Source organism: Pecten maximus, chromosome 11 (genome assembly GCF_902652985.1).
Source record: "Pecten maximus chromosome 11, xPecMax1.1, whole genome shotgun sequence".
Taxonomy (NCBI): domain Eukaryota; kingdom Metazoa; phylum Mollusca; class Bivalvia; order Pectinida; family Pectinidae; genus Pecten; species Pecten maximus.
In genome coordinates, this window is record NC_047025.1 from 4,939,752 (window position 1) to 4,960,832 (window position 21,081).

At 35.9% G+C, this 21,081-nt stretch overlaps 2 protein-coding genes across 4 annotated transcripts in view; one reads left to right on the forward strand and one right to left on the reverse strand.

Moving 5' to 3' along the window:
• Positions 1-21,081, forward strand: part of LOC117338182 (alpha-2-macroglobulin-like) — a 240,187-nt gene that overhangs the window by 34,640 nt on the left and 184,466 nt on the right. The gene's annotated exons all lie outside the window — the stretch shown is intronic.
• LOC117338183 (FMRFamide receptor-like) lies at positions 17,487-19,558 on the reverse strand. The gene has a single exon (XM_033899432.1). The coding sequence runs from the start codon at positions 19,484-19,486 to the stop codon at positions 18,362-18,364; it is 1,125 nt and encodes a 374-aa protein (XP_033755323.1). The 5' UTR covers positions 19,487-19,558; the 3' UTR covers positions 17,487-18,361.

The following is a 21,081-nucleotide window of genomic DNA, read 5'->3' on the forward strand; positions in this document are numbered from 1 at the left end:
ACTTTTTGCAAAGTTACTTTTTAAAATTTATGATCCTGCAAAAATAAAAAGAGGGCTTATTTGTGGATAGGGTCTTCTTTGCAGATAAATCATTATCATTTGGTAAAATCACAATTGTACATTTGCATTTTGAATTATCCATTGCTCTAGTATTTCCTTCCATGATTTTGATTTGCATTGTCTCCCTTTGATCAAAGATGTTTTCCTGACGATGAAATGCTACATTGTGTTTTCACACAAATAAAAGATAAATATCATTTACCATAGTTATATAAAGTGACCGTGGAACAATGAATTATCACTTAAAGGGAATAACAATGTGTGAGACATTTCACAATTTAGCTGATACAGACATTATAGGGGACTTTTGTTACAATGGTTGTGATTGGTTTAGGGCGACTTATATATAATTGTGTTACAGTGGTTGTGATTGGTTTAGGGGACTTATGTTACAATGGTTGTGATTGGTTTAGGGGGACTTGTTACAATGGTTGTGATTGGTTTAGGGGGACTTGTTACAATGGTTGTGATTGGTTTAGGGGGACTTGTGTTACAATTATTGTGATTGGTTTAGGGGGACTTGTGTTACAATGGTTGTGATTGGTTTAGGGGGACTTGTGTAAAAGCGGTTGTGATTAGTTTAGGGGACTTGTGTAAAAGCGGTTGTGATTGGCTTAGGGGGACTTGTGTAAAAGCGGTTGTGATTGGTTTAGGGGGACTTGTGTTATAGTGTTTGTAATTGGTTTAGGGGGACTTGTGTTACAATGATTGTGATTGGTTTAGGGGGACTTGTGTTATAGTGGTTGTGATTGGTTTAGGGGGACTTGTATAGCAGTGATTGTAATTGGTTTGAGCTTGTGATCATCTCAATATAAATGGTCTGTCCGCTAATCTGAATAAAAACTGAGTCAGTTCTAAGAGCGTAAGCTCGTATTCCGCATTCTGTTAAATCCTGGGTACACACGAGAAAACGGTACAATCAGTTTACATATTCTGTTACTCCATCAACTTATATTTCGTATGTCACAGTAAATTGCACGCTGCATAATTGAAGGCTAGCTGCCATTAAACTTCCAAAACTGGAAAGGAGATCGACCCATTCTGGCCATTTCATTGGCGAAAAATATCGGTCCTACAGAAATAACCAATTAAGTGCTTCCCAGTTAATTGTTAATTTATATTTTTACACATTTTTACATCATATTAAAGCCTCCATAACTATCATTCAATACTCATGAAGGTACAAATACATTTGAATCTAAAGAATCGATGATATTTATAAGATTAGTATTAGTCATGCAATTGGAAAATATTATTAAGTTATTTTGAAACATGACCATGCAAATTTATACAGCAATAAGCCAATGTGAGCTATGAATATACAAACTCACCATAACAGTTCAGTAGAAATGAAAAGCGTTTTATTTCACTGTCCTGCAATAAACCCAACACCTGCTTTAAGACACGCCTGATGGCCTTATTGCAGGTTGTTTATGAATAAATATTTTTAGGGTGCATTCTGTTAAGTTCAGATATCAGATACCAAACGATTATTTATATATTCTTGTTAGATAATTTCAATGACTGATCCTAATGAGGTTATAAGAAAAATGCTAATGTAAGCTCTGCCCGATGCTTGTTCTTTTTGCATTTTTTTGCAATAAAAAATGTTGAAATTGAAATTAATTTATCACACATTTATACTGCAGCTTCCTGGAAGTTAAAAAGGGGGAGAACTCCTATAAGCTTATAGTATATTTCAAAGATGAGGCCTGTAAAGGGAGAGAAATCTGCAGAGCTTATTAGTTTTATTTAGGAAAATCGTCTCATAACAAAAAAAAAATAAAACAAAAAAAATAAAAAATTTAATAAATCCCTTAACGAGTATATGTTTGGTTGGGCTTTTAACCTTAGATAGTATATGTTTTGATTGCGCTTTTAAACTACTTTTGAAATTAATGTACTTTAGGAATAACATGTTCAGTTCAAGGGCCTTGGTGGCTGAGTGGTTAAGGTGTCCTGACACTTTATCACTAGCCCTCCATCTCTGGGTAGCAAGGTCGAAACCCACGTGGGGCAGTTGCCTGGTACTGAGCGTAGGTTGGTGGTACTCCGGCTTTCCTCCATATCCAAAGCCAGGCACATCCTTTAATGACCTTGGCTGTTGATAGGACATCAAACAAAATAAACCAAATCAAAGTTCAATAGACTCTGTCTAGACTGAACTCTATATTCAGGAATTCTTGTACAGTGGACTCTGTATAGACTGAACTTTATATTCAGGAATTCTTGTATAGTGAATTATAGTGAACTTTATCTAGACTGAACTTTATATTTAGGAATTCTTGTACAGTGGACTCTGTATAGACTGAACTTTATATTCAGGAATTTTTGTATAGTGGACTCTGGCTAGACTGAACTTTATATTCAGGAATTCTTGTATAGTGGACTCTGTCTAGACTGAACTTTATATTCAGGAATTCTTGTATAGTGGACTCTGTCTAGACTGAACTTTATATTCAGGAATTCTTGTACAGTGGACTCTGTATAGACTGAACTTTATATTCAGGAATTCATGTACAATAGACTCTGTCTAGACTGAACTTTATATTCAAGAATTCTTGTACAGTAGACTCTGTCTAGACTGAACTTTATATTCAGGAATCCATGTACAGTAGACTCTGTCTAGACTGAACTTTATATTCAAGAATTCATGTACAGTGGACTCTGTCTAGACTGAACTTTATATTCAAGAATTTTTGTACAGTGGACTCTGTCTAGACTGAACTTTATATTCAGGAATTCTTGTACAATAGACTCTGTCTAGACTGTCAAAACTTTATATTCAGGAATCCATGTACAATAGACTCTGTCTAGACTGAACTTTATATTCAAGAATTCTTGTACAGTAGACTCTGTCTAGACTGAACTTTATATTCAGGAATCCATGTACAGTAGACTCTGTCTAGACTGAACTTTATATTCAAGAATTCATGTACAGTGGACTCTGTCTAGACTGAACTTTATATTCAAGAATTTTTGTACAGTGGACTCTGTCTAGACTGAACTTTATATTCAGGAATTCTTGTACAATAGACTCTGTCTAGACTGAACTTTATATTCAAGAATTCATGTACAGTAGACTCTGTCTAGACTGTCAAAACTTTATATTCAGGAATCCATGTACAATAGACTCTGTCTAGACTGAACTTTATATTCAAGAATTCATGTACAGTGGACTCTGTCTAGACTGAACTTTATATTCAAGAATTTTTGTACAGTGGACTCTGTCTAGACTGAACTTTATATTCAGGAATTCTTGTACAGTGGACTCTGTATAGACTGAACTTTATATTCTGGAATTCATGTACAGTGGACTCTGTATAGACTGAACTCTATATTCAGGAATCCATGTATAGTGGACTCTGTCTAGACTGAACTTTACATTCAGGAATTCTTGTATAGTGGACTCTGTATAGACTGAACTTTATATTCTGGAATTCTTGTACAGTGGACTCTGTATAGACTGAACTCTATATTCTGGAATTCATGTACAATAGACTCTGTCTAGACTGAACTTTATATTCAAGAATTCTTGTACAGTAGACTCTGTCTAGACTGAACTTTATATTCAGGAATCCATGTACAGTAGACTCTGTCTAGACTGAACTTTATATTCAAGAATTCATGTACAGTGGACTCTGTCTAGACTGAACTTTATATTCAAGAATTTTTGTACAGTGGACTCTGTCTAGACTGAACTTTATATTCAGGAATTCTTGTACAGTAGACTCTGTCTAGACTGTCAAAACTTTATATTCAGGAATCCATGTACAATAGACTCTGTCTAGACTGAACTTTATATTCAAGAATTCATGTACAGTGGACTCTGTCTAGACTGAACTTTATATTCAAGAATTTTTGTACAGTGGACTCTGTCTAGACTGAACTTTATATTCAGGAATTCTTGTACAGTGGACTCTGTATAGACTGAACTTTATATTCAAGAATTTTTGTACAGTGGACTCTGTCTAGACTGAACTTTATATTCAAGAATTTTTGTACAGTGGACTCTGTCTAGACTGAACTTTATATTCAGGAATTCTTGTACAGTGGACTCTGTCTAGACTGAACTTTATATTCAGGAATTCTTGTACAGTGGACTCTGTCTAGACTGAACTTTATATTCAGGAATTCTTGTACAGTGGACTCTGTCTAGACTGAACTTTATATTCAGGAATTCTTGTACAGTAGACTCTGTCTAGACTGAACTCAATTAGGACTTTATTGTTTTACCAGATTAGAAAAGATCGTATTGGGCAGAGTTCACTGTTTGTCTTGAACTAATGAATGAATGATACTTTTGAGATATACTGTAGTTGTATATTTTTTAGTGGTAATATTATTTTTGTGTTGAAAGCATTCTGCCCAGGTATGATGGGGCTGATTGCAGTATTTTCTACAACAAACACAATTCATTATCATAATCTGTTTTAATTCAGACATCTTTTGTTTGCATATGCCAAAGCAGGGAAATAATTTTATAATACCTTTTAAGGTAAATTTAACAAACTCTGTACAACGATGAAATTGGTGTTTTGTTTCTTCGGATTTATATAATCTATACCGTAATGTACACGAGTTCTGATGAAATTTAAACTATGTAGATATAATTATCAGTAAATGTGACTATAGCGGCGACAATGACTTGTTAGTATGGCTATTTAATTCTTCAGTTACATGTATCTGTATGCCTGTTAATGTTGTCACCCAAAACGTGGGCCGTTGTAGGGCTCTTACAAAAATGGCCTTATAGTCGTAGTTGATCCCTTGACTGCTATGCTTGCAGATTTATGGAGCTGGAATTCCGATAAACGATGTAAAGGACTTGTGTCCTGTTGAGCGGAATGGTTATCGGAACATTTCAGCTCCATATCCGTCACATTAGGATTTGTCTGTTACGATACCACACCATTACATACACACTATTGCCGTACATTGGTTTTTGGTACCTTGTTCATTCTACATCGCTACACATAGTCACAATGACATTCTGGATCGTTACCCATCTTCTCAGCTTCATTCTGCACTCTGTACCTCAATAACCAAGTTTTTGTCTGGACGAAGATCAGAACAGTTACTTCACTATCAGATGTATAAAACTGCAGGTTCGAACGTTGTCTGACCAACGGTAAAAATTTCCTTTTAGTTTAATTAAAATTGGTTTTATTGATCAAGCTTTTACTCATTTTCACACGAAGTTAATTCTTATTGATCCGACAAGAATCAGCAGACATTTTGAATTCTCTCAATTTGCAGTAAAAGTTGTTATTCACTACTTTTTTGATAGAAAATCTTAATTATCTATATTTAACAGCATGCCTGCACTTTATTGGTGTTTTTACTCATTTTTCTGCAGAATAAAAGCAGATATAATTGGTATACTTTATCCACCATGAATGGAGTCGTCTTGTAATGCACCATATATACTAGCTACCTGATGCCATTCTATGCCTCCCTATGTCTCCCTTTTGCCTCCTTACGCTTCCCTACGCCTCCCTATGTCTCCCTATGCTACCCTACACTTTCTGATGCCACCCTTCACTTCCAAATGATGCAACACTATGCTTAAGTATACCAACCTACACGTCCCTATGCCACGTGTACCTATGCCACCCTAAGCCTTCCTGTGCCACTTGTACCTATACCACCCTACGCCTCCCTATGCCATGTGTACTTATACCACCCTACGCCTCCATATGCCATGTGTACCTATACCACCCACGCCTTCCAGTGCCACCCTACGCCTTCCTTGCCACCCTACGCCTCCCTATACCACCCTAAGCCGAGCCTATGCCATGTGTACCTATACTACCCTACGCCTCCCTATGCCATGTGTACCTATACCACCCTACGCCTCCCTATGCCATGTGTACCTATACCACCCTACGCCTCCCTATGCCATGTGTACCTATACCACCCTACGCCTCCCTATGCCATGTGTACCTATACCACCCTACGCCTCCCTATGCCATGTGTACCTATACCACCCTACGCCTCCCTATGCCATGTGTACCTATACCACCCTACGCCTCCCTATGCCATGTGTACCTATACCACCCTACGCCTCCCTATGCCATGTGTACCTATACCACCCTAAACCTCCCTATGCCATGTGTACCTATACCACCCTACGCCTCCCTATGCCACATGTACCTATGCCACCCTACGCCTTCCTGTGCCACTGTATGTTGTCTCGCACTACCCTCATTACACTATAGATCTATACAAAATTAAACCCCAGACTCTATACATACACAAACTCTAATGAGTTACATTCATAAGAAAACCAGTAAGGTTATTCAACATGTTACACAATATGGACCATGGCAGTGTCTGTATCCTCCTTCACTTTTTAAATAGCAAATGGGTTTGTTATCTGTAGAGTTTACAGCAGATACTGAGTTTGATGTCTAGAGTTTACAGCAAGTTTTCATCAGAGATACAGTTTGATGTCTGTAGAGTTTACAGCAGGTTTTCATCAGAGATACAGTTTGATGTCTGTAGAGTTTACAGCAAGTTTTCATCAGAGATACAGTTTGATGTCTGTAGAGTTTACAGTAAGTTTTCATCAGAGATACAGTTTGATGTCTATAGGATTTACAGCAGGTTTTCATCAGAGATACAGTTTGATGTCTGTAGAGTTTACAGCAAGTTTTCATCAGAGATACAGTTTGATGTCTAGAGTTTACAGTAAGTTTTCATCAGAGATACAGTTTGATGTCTGTAGAGTTTACAGCAGGTTTTCATCAGAGATACAGTTTGATGTCTGTAGAGTTTACAGCAAGTTTTCATCAGAGATACAGTTTGATGTCTGTAGAGTTTACAGCAGGTTTTCATCAGATACAGTTTGATGTCTAGAGTTTACAGCAAGTTTTCATCAGAGATACAGTTTGATGTCTGTAGAGTTTACAGCAGGTTTTCATCAGAGATACAGTTTGATGTCTGTAGAGTTTACAGCAAGTTTTCATCAGAGATACAGTTTGATGTCTGTAGAGTTTACAGTAAGTTTTCATCAGAGATACAGTTTGATGTCTATAGGATTTACAGGAGGTTTTCATCAGAGATACAGTTTGATGTCTGTAGAGTTTACAGCAAGTTTTCATCAGAGATACAGTTTGATGTCTGTAGAGTTTACAGCAACTTTTCATCAGAGATACAGTTTGATGTCTGTAGAGTTTACAGCAAGTTTTCATCAGAGATACAGTTTGATGTCTATAGGATTTACAGGAGGTTTTCATCAGAGATACAGTTTGATGTCTGTAGGATTTACAGCAAGTTTTCATCAGAGATACAGTTTGATGTCTGTAGAGTTTACAGCAAGTTTTCATCAGAGATACAGTTTGATGTCTGTAGAGTTTACAGTAAGTTTTCATCAGAGATACAGTTTGATGTCTATAGGATTTACAGGAGGTTTTCATCAGAGATACAGTTTGATGTCTGTAGAGTTTACAGCAAGTTTTCATCAGAGATACAGTTTGATATCTGTAGGATTTACAGGAGGTTTTCATCAGAGATACAGTTTGATGTCTGTAGAGTTTACAGCAGGTTTTCATCAGAGATACAGTTTGATGTCTGTAGAGTTTACAGCAAGTTTTCATCAGAGATACAGTTTGATGTCTGTATAGGGTTTACAGCAAGTTTTCAACAGAGATACAGTTTGATGTCTGTAGGGTTTACAGCTAGTTTTCATCAGAGATACAGTTTGATGTCTGTAGAGTTTACAGCAGGTTTTCATCAGAGATACAGTTTGATGTCTGTAGAGTTTACAGCAGGTTTTCATCAGAGATACAGTTTGATGTCTGTAGATTTTAAGGCATTTTCTGTTGTAATGAAGTCTGTGATAAATGTTCAGTACATACTCGCTAAACCTTATTTCCTGATTTAGCCGTATAATGCTGACAGTAATATACCTGTCTCCTGGCAAATGAACGAGAACTCTTCAAGCAGCGTCATTGACAAGAAAAACGTCATCACCAACGTCAGTAAGCGACACCCACGAACATGTCATGCTGGGTCGAGGGTAACCTGTACTATGTTTAGATTCTTTTTGCTTAAGTTTCTGCGGAGGTTCACCTGATTCGTATTTATAGACGTCCCCTGCTTGCAGTTTTAGAATTTGAGAGTCAAGGAAAATAAATTGGATTGAGACACTCCCGAGGCAGAGTTTATTTCTAGCTTGATGGTGAATATTGTCAGTGAGTTTTCTAATACCTATGTTACGGTGGCTTTGGGACATTGTAACGTGGTCGTAACATCAATGCATCACATGCCTATACTCTTATATGTTTTTCGACCTCCTCCACACAATTTTACAATGATGTACGTAACTGGATGATATACCGACTTTGTATGATCCTATGGTACAGTAAGTTACAGAATACCAATCAGTACATTTATCTTACAGACGAAACAAAAAATGTGTAGTTCAGTATCAGAATTTTCTCTTTGACAGTTAAAACGCGTCTGTTTGTCCTTCGAGCTGCAGGCAGCCGTTGTTTTGTATAGCCTGGTTGTGTAAGGGGCAGATTAAAGACACAGTGTACTTGTGGCACTGCAGGGTGACAGACTCACCTTCATTAATTAAACAACAAGAAGCTAAACTTTACTTCCTTCCTGGCGGGAGAGCTCTATCCAATATCTACCTGTATTTCTGCGGAAGGATTTCATAAATTATAGATGTCTGTCTTAAATTCTTTCGAATTCACAATACTGCTTCAGATTTACAGAAAACATTCTCTGGCTTTAAATAATCTTAATGTGATAGATTACTGACAGGCGGTCATTTTGAATTTTTAAAATTTGTATTTTTTTTTTTTTTTTTCCAGCTAATTCTCAGAAAGGTCAAAGGTCAAAGCAGTGCAACTGTTCTAATACTTTTTTGGCCGAGAGATAACTTTTAAAATGTTAAAGATATGTTTATGAAAGTTGCTATATACACCTTTATCTCCTAATGGCAAATTTAGTGTTCTGTCATTGGATCATATTGCAACCTTGACCTCAAGTTCAAAGGTCAAATATGACGTGTGAACTTCATCTGTGCCATATTTTCTTAAATGTTGAAGTATTATCTTGAATAAATTTGCACTTATACTTGTATCACCTAATAATGATTACACTGCCATAAGATAACTTTTACTTAATTTTTAAGGTCAAAGGTCAAAGTGAAAAGTGTAAAGTTTTCGTATAATCCTTTATACATGTAGCAATAACTTTTAAACCTTTTAAAAGATCTGAAAGAAAGTTGTTGAATACCTTTATAACCTCTTTGACAAGATGCAGTGTTCTGTCATTTGATATTTGCGACCTTGATTTTGATGTCAATGGAATGCAAAAAGTTCAACGTCTATGAAAGGAGGAGTAGTTATCTTAGTTGTTTTATGAAATTTATATATTTAATTTTAAAAATTCTATTTTTCTGGAAATGTAAAGTTATATGTTATTTTATTGACTCAGTACAGTCTTCAACTGGAAAAATGAAATGTGCACTTTATTTTTTTGCAGTGTAAAACCTTAGTCTAAACAATATCTGTGTCAGTTACATGCCTTAATCATAGTTATAGACATCTAGGGATGTCTTGTGTAGGAGTGGACTGAATTTCTTAATTTTTTAATCTTCAAAGTATTCCCATTTCAATTGAAACTGATTAACTCTGTCTGTAACCAGATTATATGGAAGAAAAAAGACTTAAGTTGAAATTGAATCGTGATCAGACATACATCGCCATTGAATACTCCGAGTCTTTCATTATTAAAAGGTCCCCAGGCTAGACTATATTGACATCAAACATCTGAGACCATGATGTGGTTTAAAATATCGTCTCCTACCTTTTACATTTCCTAGAAATTAATTAAACATAGAAGCAGCCATTTTCTATTGAAGGTGATTTAGAAATAGTTATACATATAAAAAATAATAAAAAATAGTTGTGCATATGAAAGAAGTGTAGAAAACGCACATGATGACGTAATAGATGTGGGGTGTTGTCATGGCAACAGACTGCATGATTGCAGAAATGAGCTGTTTGTAACATGAAATGGCAATTAAACAAACTAAAGACACAGAATTTTTCGTCATTTAGCTAAAAGCTGATTTAGATATTTTGGAAACGTGTTCATTAAAAATCTTCTATTTTTTTTCTAATATTTAGTTATATATAGATTTGAGAGTGGCATTGCTTATACCAAGGTTTTACTGAATATTAAGGGACATTATATCAAGGTTTTACTGTATATTAACAAGGGGCATTATACCAAGGTTTTACTGAATATAACAGAGGGCATTATACCAAGGTTTTACTGAATATAACAGAGGGCATTATATCAAGGTTTTGCTGTATATGAACAAGGGGCATTATATCAAGGTTTTGCTGTATATGAACAAATGGCATTATATCAAGGTTTTACTGTATATAAACAGAGGGCATTATATCAAGGTTTTGCTGTATATGAACAAATGGCATTATACAAGTGTATCAAAGTTTTACTGTATATAAACAGAGGACATTATATCAAGGTTTTACTGTATATAAAAGGGGACATATTATATCAAGGTTTTACTGTATATAAAAGGGGACATATTATATCAAGGTTTTACTGTATATAAAAGGGGACATATTATATCAAGGTTTTACTGTATATAAAAGGGGACATATTATATCAAGGTTTTACTGTATATAAAAGGGGACATATTATATCAAGGTTTTACTGTATATAAACAAAGGGACATTATATCAAGGTTTTACTGTATATAAAAGGGGACATATTATATCAAGGTTTTACTGTATATAAAAGGGGACATATTATATCAAGGTTTTACTGTATATAAAAGGGGACATATTATATCAAGGTTTTACTGTATATAAAAGGGGACATATTATATCAAGGTTTTACTGTATATAAACAAAGGGACATTATATCAAGGTTTTACTGTATAAACAAGGGGACATATTATATCAAGGTTTTACTCTATATAAACAAGGGACATTATATCAAGGTTTTACTGCATAAACAATCGGCGTTATATCAAGGTTTTAATATGTATAAATGATGGGCATTATTGAAGCATTTTTCTTACAGTTAATAGAAAATGTCTCGTTTTATCAAGATTATAGGTTTTGTTGAAAACATAACTTAGTAGTGAAATGATAACTACTTACACATTTTGAGGTAAGCCAGTTTAAATACTGCAGGCACAGACAGTTTCTGTTCAAATGATGTTTAATACGTGGGGAAAATAACAACCCTCATATAGACAAACAGGGACCCTTATATAGGAATTATTGTGTGTTTAATTTAATTACGACCCAGAAATAACCAGTTATTGACTTACGTAGGTTGGAAACATGTAAAACATTTATTTACGTTAATTAGATTAAAGATAAGTACCTGGTAGATCTAGCTAAGTATTGTTGTGTGTTGGTTGCAGTTTGAGAGACAAAATGCTTTTTTAATATACTTATCGTGTAATACAATGAATATCGTATATTATCGAGTTTAAATCCGTCATAGCGGCGGTGAATATATATACATCGCCAGTCAAATTCTAATTCAATTGAACGAGAAAAACTAGCAGAATTGGAGCTTAAGACAAATAGTTACAACTGTAGGAAGCTTAGTTTCACAATGCATTTACAGGTAAGTTTCAAACATTTCTGCTGTTTTATATGGCTTACTGAAATATATTCGTCTGAATACGTCGTATTTGTGGATAGGTTTTTCGGTCAATAGGATCCAGTCGAAGAAATAATTGTTGCTATAGGGTCCAGGAATTGTATAAAAGCAAAAAACTGACAAACGGATACTGCTTATTATTGACCGATGAGTTTTATTAAGTACAAATAGCAATACTCAAAACCAACTGATACTGGCCAATAATACTGACCGATGGGGTGGATAAAGTACAAATGGCAATACTGACCAATAATATTGACCGATGGGGTGGATAGAGTAGAAATGCCACTGGTACTGACCAACTGATACTGACCAATAATACTGACCGATGGGGTGGATTAAGTAGAAATGTTAGTACTGACCAACTCACAGATACTGACCAGTATTGCTGACCGATCGGGTGGATTAAATAAAAACGCCAATACTGACCAGAATAACTGACCGATGGGGTGGATTAAATCAAAATGCCAATACTGCGACCAGTATTACTCACAGATAGAGTTGATTAAGTACAAAGGCCAAAGCTGACCAACTGATACTGAGCAATACTGACCAGCTGTGTCTGACCAATTTTTACTTACTCCTACTCAACGGACAGACGGACAGACGGACAGACGTGTCCAGTCTGAGAGTATTTCCAGGGCTGGCTTTCTCTTTGATCCCGTGGTTGTTATACATTGTGTTTCTCTTTGATCCCTGGGCCAGTAGATTTTGTCTGTGGGGCGTGTTGTCAGGAAGTATGTATAGTCAATGGAAAAAATCCTCAACACAGAATCATATAGAAATGTACAGGGTTGAGGTTATATATAGTAGAATAATCCTCTCAGTTACTGTAAATTATTTTCTAGACTTGGGTTACTGGCTGTAAGAGTGTAAAATAAGAGATGTTTTTCTCTTTTCTAGAGAGCCACTTGGGGATCATTCAAGGTAAAATTTTGGGCAATATATAATCATTTTTACGATCTAGTGGGAAAAGTCAGAGTTGAGAGTTGTAAAATTTATGAAAAAAAGAAATAAATGGTTTCTGTGATCCTCAAAACATCTTCAAAATAAAAGGTTTGAGTTTTCATGTTCCAAGGTATGTAATGAAAGTTTGATGGGCTGATTAATGACTTAGATATGTAATGAAGGTTTGTTGGGCTGGTTAAATAACTTAGATATGTAATGAAGGTTTGTTAACCTGGTTAATTGACTTATAGATATGTAATGAAGGTTTGTTGGGCCGGTTAAGTGACTTAGATATGTTAAATTAAGGATTGCTAATTTGAAGCAAAGCTTTCCTTTTTAGCTCACCAGTTACGAGTGACTGAGAGCTAATGCTGTCACCCCGGCGTCCGCCTCGGCATCGGCGTCCTACCCCAAAACTTTAAAGTTTTTGGGGTAATTTTTTGGAAAGCTTGTAAGTCCAAAAGTTTACACCTCATGCCCTTCTGAATTGGTTTATACATTCATTAGAGGTGTAGGAGTGATGTTATAGCAGAATCATGCTGAAAAAAATTGTGACTTTTTCGCATTTTACCATTTTGTGGACTTAATTTTTTTTCTCACCAAAACTCACTTTAAAAGGGTAAGTCCAAAAGTGTACACCTATCGCCCTTCTAATTTGGTTTATACATTCATTAGAGATCCAGGAGTGATGCTGTACGTGGCAAAATCATGCAGAAAAAATTTGTGATTTTTTTTTTGGCATTTTGCCATTTAGTGGACTTACTTTTTTTGGCACAAAAACCCACTTTAAAGATTTTGGGGGTTAATTTTGGAAAGCTTGTAAGTCCACGCCCTTCTTATTTGGTTTATCAAATCATCCATTAGAGGTCTAGGAGCGATATAATGTGACATACATTTTCAAAATGACATGCTTATACATACATAAAAAATGAATGCATAGTGTGATTGCTGCCGCCGTTGAGCTTTTGCAATCATTGATTGCACTTGTTTGCAGTATTGACATGTCCCTGTTGATTCAGCATCGAAGGGTATTGTTCCCAATATCATAATGTCTGTGAGAGATGCCGACTGCTGAATGAAAAACTCACAGCACAAGGTCGTAAGTTTTAATGGTCAACATCATGCTTGTGCGATATGAAATCAGACATGTTCGATCCTTTTAGATTGGCCTAATCATGGTTCCATTGTCACCACCTGAGGTCTCATTATGAGACTGTGACCAAACCCAGATAATTTGACCTAAATTTGTATGGCGGGTGTCGTCGGCGAAGCAAAAGACTCTTATTCTTCAGTCACCCAGATTTGACCTAGATTTGTATGGCGGGTGTCGTCGACGAATCGAAAGACTCTTACTCTTCAGTAACTTCTGGTCTTGTTTTTCTCATACATTTTCAAGGGTCTTGATGCAAATCCATATTTTTGTTAACATTTCATTCTAATTTTCTCGATTTTGTATTGTGATCATGGTTTTGTTCGTTTTGTGGTGAGTTATGGTCTCGAATAACTCAATGACTCACTTTTTATCATGTCTGCTCGCTGTCACACTTTTGAATTCCCGAATTCTACCAATTGCCGAATGCAATCGAAACTTTACAGGAATGATCCTAAGATTCGATCCATCCAACTTATGTTATTTTTTCGGTGGACTCTATATGAATACTAAGACATTCTGCCGGACTGTAAATTTTCTGAGCTTACTACTGAAATATTTATAGTTTTCCTTGGCGCTCCTTGGAAAATTGATGACATTTATAGTTTTCAGAGGAGTTCCTTGGAAAATTGATGGCTGGGTTATGAGCCAACTTTTAAATATACAGCCAGGAAAAAAAAATCATATTACTGTTCTTAGTGGAAAATTGCCCAGCAATTCGATCCAAAGTACACTTATGACATTTTTAGGAATTTATCAACGTATATTTGACAATTGTTCCTACAAATGTAAAATACACTTGTATATAGATTTTTTTACATGACAAGTAAAGCAGTTTTAAGATTCTTGTTGAAACTAATTTAAAAGATTTTTCATTAAAGGAGTGATTTTGTATTGGAAATCCTGACACTGCTGATAACAATATCCTGGAAGATTGTAGGCGTGGTTTTCGGAGACATTATTAGGTGGACATCTTGTAAGCTACAATCTTTACTAATGCCTTCTGCAGACATTGCTGGTTTTAAATTGAATCTTTATTATTCCCTTACTCTCCTCCTGACGATATTTAAATCCTGAATAATAAGGTTATAAGATGATTTTTTCATCGTATTCACAGGGATATTGTTACCTACAGCAGAGTAGAAAGCAACAAATGTTTCATAGATCGTTTAGCAGAGATGTCCGTGTGTTACATGTATTCCAGTGTAAACAATCAGCATTAAAATCCTGACAGGATTTGTGTGGCAGTTTAGATCAGATCGATCTGGCAATCCTTTGTTTTAGCCGTACTGTATAAGTCAATTTATAAAGGATAGAATTAGCACTCCTTGTTTTAGCTACACTGTGTATTGAACAATTTATAAAAGATCAAATTTGCAATCCTTTGTTTTAGTCGCGCTGTATAAACAATTTATAAAAGATCAAATTGGCAATTAATCCTTTGTTTTAGCCACAGCGTATTAAACATTTGATAAAAGATCAAATTGTCAATCCTTTGTTTTAGTCATGCTGTATAAGACAATTTATGAAATATCAAATCGGCAATCCTTTGTTTTAGCCACAGTGTATTAAACGTTTTATAAAAGATCAAATTGGCAATTAATCCTTTGTTTTAGCCATGCTGTATTAGACATTTTATAAGATATCAAATCAGCAATTCTTTGTTTTAGTCGCACTGTATTAAACAAAATATAAAAGATTAAATTGGCAATCCTTTGTTTTAGCCATGCTGTATTAAACAATTTATAAAAGATGAAATTGTCAATCCTTTGTTTTAGCCATGCTGTATAAGACAATTTATGAAAGATTAAATTGGCAATCCTTTGATTTAGCCACACTGTATTAAACAATTTATAAAATATCAAATTGTCAATCCTTTGTTTTAGCCACACTGTATTAGACAATTGATTACAAATGAAATTGGAGTAGAATAACATTTTGTGTTAGGTATGTCTTTAGTGACTGCGATAACCTGTTCCTGAAATTCCTGGATCAGCAAATTTCTTCAGATTGATTGATGACATCACACGTTTCTGTCCTTGGATTTTATTGCGCTTCGAGTGAAACATACATCAATAATGCAAAATATTTCTTCAAGACGCTACAGCTCTGACGAGGAATTTTTTTGATCAATTGATAGCAAGAAAATTTAATTTACACTTAATATCGACCTCGAAAAATCTGAGCATCTGTTTTTATTTTTTGAATTCAAGGTAAATAGATAATTAATCATACTCCGCCACTATATTTGGTAGATTACCTTTGTTCTGATATTAAGCAGTGATCATTTCTGGCACTGTAACTAAGAAATTTTTCATTTATTGGTGTTAATCAAGAAATATGTCTCTACACTCAATATATGGGATCTATTTTATACATTTTTTTTTGCGTGGTTTATTGCCCCGTGAACAGCCAGGGTCATTTTGAGGCGGGGTCTCATTGTAGTAGTTGGTGACTACCTCAACAACATACAAGGCTCAAGCGTCATTTTGAGGCAGGGTCTCATTGTAGTAGTTGGTGACTACCTCAACAACATACAAGGCTCAAGCGTCATTTTGAGGCAGGATCTCATTGTAGTAGTTGGTGACTACCTCAACAACATTATACATCGTCGCATGCCATCCAGAGCAATTAGGATAAGGTGTCTTGCCCATCTGAGGACACAACCATGACATCACGGACCGGTCTTTTTCTCAGCTTCCGGAGAAACCTCAAATTGGCACAAGTAGGGAAGTGTCAAACCCTACACCTTGTATCTTCACCTGAGCTTACGTGGCTGGCACTCTAACCAAAAGAGGCATTTTTGAGATAAGCAGTGTAGACTCTCAGAATGCTCTAACATATATCTTTAAGAAACTGAATCAACAAGCTGATAATTATAAAACGCAATGTTACTTCCTGACTTCAAATAATTTTTCTTTAAAGGAAATTGAGAACCAGAATAATAACTTAATAGTTTTAAATATTTTCTTAAAATCAAATATCCAAACATGCCTGATTAAGATTTGCTTTGATAAATCTTGGGAAATACCGAGGCTGCAGACCAGAGTTGATAGATTCTCCTGTTGAAAATCAGCTTCCTCAGAATATCCCAGGGCTAGTTATATATTATAATACCATATATTAAGTAAAAATCAATTTTATCTGTTACATTATTTGAAATGTACGTATATTAATTTTGTATCTATCCTTAACATCAATTGTAATAAAAAATATAGCTTGCCTTCTAATTGAATCATCAGCAGTAATTCTCTTTTATTTCACATTGTATAAATAACTTATAATATTTAAGTAAATATTATGAGTTTTTAAAGGTACCAACTGTTGTGTTTCTACATTGTTTTGAATGATGTGGAGGATACTCTCATAAATTTTTCCTTACTTATATCCATCGTAAAAAAATAAGAGGAAGCTAAAATTATTTCTTTGTTTACAAAATATTCTGTAGTCATGTTCCTGTGTTTGCTGAATTAATTCCCTTCTGTGGTGTCGATTCATGTCCGTGTCGGAATCTTATCAACCATTAGGTACTCTTAGCTGAAGATAAATTATGCGCCTCTTTACAGTACCAAATATACTTTCATTTTCTAAATATAAACAGCATAATTCCTTTGACTATTTCTTTAAAATCAAAGAAAACTCAAAATTAAACAACTCAAGCTTTACAAAACATTTTATTGTCATGATCTTGTGCCAGTAGCATGATGTTCAGTGGAGAAAGCTCAACCATGTTTGTTGAAATGGATGTCCTTGACATACTTGAAAGGTCACAGAGGCCAAATGTGTGAAAATATTTAAACAGCTTCTTAATTCTCAACCAACCTGAGATCCAGGGTCATGATATTGAGCTAGTACTAGCATATTAGAATTATGGAGGGCTTCAAATGTTTTTTGAAATGAATGACCTTGACTTACTTTCAAGGTCACTGGGGATAAAAACTGAGTTCTTTTGAATATTGCAAAAAGCATGCTGAGATGATCAAAGACTATAAGCTTATGACTATGGAGCTTTTGATTTTACAAGGGACAATTTTGCTAATATCTGAAATTATTTCTTCAGGAATATTAAAATCCAATGGAATTTTTCACGGAAAAGAAATGGAATTTATTAAATTGGTGTCGAATTAGTCTTTGCTTGACAAATTGCAGAACCAGTGAGCAATACAGGCCTATTACAAAGGCCTTCACTTCATCAATAATGATACATCATATGTATACTTCAAACAAAATATTATTTTCCAGGTTTTCATGCTTTCCACAAAATTATGATTGCACTAATTGATGTTGTTTAGTTCATGCTGTGCCAATTAATCATTCCGCTAATCTGTTTTAATTTGGTTTTGTATCAAAATTAGAGTGAGTCAAATTTAGTATTTTTACATTAATAGGGAAGCTGAAGATGGAAATTATATACATTGAAGTGTTGTGTGTGTTTTTTTTTACAAAATGCTGAATATATTCTACTGCTAAAGTCACTTCAGTTTGACATACAAAGCATATATAACACATAAAGAAAGTCAATGGTATTAGCTATATACAATTTTGTTGTTGTTCCTTGATAGATAGAAGCATAATGGTGTGTTTACCGCTGTTGGAGGTGTGCTCTCTTGTTTCCGTGCTGCGACGATGACGGGAAAGCGCGCAAACGAATTCGTGAAGAGTTTTGCGGAATGGTGCTATAATAACATAATACAGAATGAAATTAACAGAGAAGTTGATGGTCTGTAGAGTGTTTGTTACCATGGAAACCATTTCGTAAGTGTGTCGGTCCCTCTGGTATTCTTTAATGATGTAGAAGAAGAATTTCGTAATCTCGCTCGGGGCAACGAGAATGAAGAAGAAGATGATGATTGTGATGAGAGTGATGTTGATTCTCCGGTGAGCTGACAAACACGTTGTGTCATCGCGGCTGTGAAGGAGTCGCAGCTGTTTGCTCTGGTGTAAGGCCCTGATTAGGCATATGTTACAGTACAACAAAATAGCCAAAGGTAAAAAGTTGCCCAATATTGCCCACAAGAGTTTGTGGGCATAAACAAAGTTGATGTTGTTGAATAGGTCTCCTCGACTTGTTGACACATATTCTTGTGAGATAAAACACGGCAGGCTCTCCTGTTTAAACCTCCACAGGGACGGAATGTTGAATCCTATCGAGGTCACAGCAATCACAACAATAGCCATACCAGTTATTTTCACCGAAATAAACTGACGAGAGCGAAATGGATGACAGATCGCTAAGTAGCGCATGAACGCTGTAAGAACAGTCAGTAGAGTGCTACTGAGAATGAACGTGCTAATTACAGCAATGCTGTACATCTTATAGAATAGCATGAACTCTGATCGGTGAAAACTGCCTCGCTCCGGAAGGAATGCGTTCGGAAACGTACACAAACAAAACATCATGTCGGAGACAGCTAGCGCCACAAGACAAATTGTCGTACAATATTCTACTTCATCTAGAATCTTGTTGTTTTTCTTCTTTGTGAAAATGACAACATTTAGAATGTTACCCACGAACCCGAAGGCACAGACAAGGGGGATAACTATGTCGTACAGGTAATACTTCATCAGCTGAAGAGTAACCATCTGAGGCGATATACTAACATTTTGTGTCCTCTGTGTAAAGTTAAGATGGATGAATAATTCCGTGCAATTCATTTTCTGCGTTTCTGTCCAGCAACGAATGTTCTGTGTTTTTTTAAATTTATTTTCTATACATAAACACGAACATTGAATCAATTTTTAATTTGATTTTGTTCCGTGATATTTTAAAACAGAAAAAATTGTCCCTCTGGCGATTTTTTACTTTCCCATCAAGTCAGAAATTATGTAATCCTGTGGAGTCGGAGTCAGAAGCCGGAGTTAAGTCCCTTTGTTCTATAGAGTTCAGAGCAGTCTGGGCTGGATACCATCAAATAAATCCTAAAATTCAAGCCTTCAGACTTCTTGTAGGATGAAGAAAAAATGTCTTCGTGACCTTGACCTTTGGCGATGGGTTGATATGTTGACAGATTTACAGAAATTGACAGCCTGCGATGTGGAAACTGTCAAATCTAACAGCATTGAGTTAATTACTTACTTTCCTCCTCAGTTAGACATAGTGGTGTTAATTATTCCAGGTAATTGACCGGGAGTTGCTGCAGGTCCGAGGTTAATCAAGTTGTTTATCAACCAGGCTCGGACTTCAGACGGGGACACACAATATAGCTCCGTCTGAAAATACAGAAATAATATATCAGAGATTGGAGGGGTGACAGATTACATGTTTAGTCTAGGGGTAATACTGGACATAAAGAAAAAGAATTAATATAGAAAACACCAGACAGATTTTATTTACATGGCTGGACATGCGACAAAAATATAAAATCTTCTTAATAAAAAATAACCTAGAACTTTTTGACCAATCTTTCAAATTAAATATTTAAGTAACGAACCCAAAACAACTGTAGACTCAGATTGATGGTTTTTATCGATATGTTGCTGGTTATGTAGAGAAGAACGCCTCTTATCTTTACCATTTCTGTCCTTCTTTTCACTTTCAGTCTTATTCATCAGTTAACCTTTCTGTCCATCCCTCACCCTTTCTGTCCATCCCTCACTCTGTCCATCCCCCACTTTGTCCATCACTCACTCTATCTGTCCATCCCTCACCCTTTGTCCATCCCCACTGTCCATCCCTCACCCTATCTTACCCTATCTGTCCATGCATCCCTCACTCTGTCCACCATTTACCCTATCTGTCCATCCCTCACTCTACTGTCCATCCCTCACCCTATCTTACACCTTTCTGTCCATCCCTCACTCTGTCCACCACTCACCCTATCTGTCCATCCCTCACCCTTTCTGTCCATCCCTCACTCTGTCCACCACTCTATCTGTCCATCCATCACCCTATCTGTCCATGCATCCCTCACTCTGTCCACCACTCACCCTATCTGTCCATCCCTCACCCTCTCTGTCCATCCCTCACTCTATCTGTCTATTCCTCACCCTTTCTGTCCATCCCTCACTCTGTCCACCACTCAATCTGTCTATCCCTCACCCTTTCTGTTCATCCCCCACTCTGTCCATCCATCACCCTTTCTGTTCATCTCCCACTTTGTCCATCCCTCACTCAGTCCTTCCTTCACCCTATCTGTCCATCCCTCACCCTTTCTGTCCATACACTGAATCGTTCCTACTGTCTTTTTACCTCCCCCCTCCCCCTTTTACATCCTATCCATCTCTTTATTAAGTACTATTAAGGATAAGCT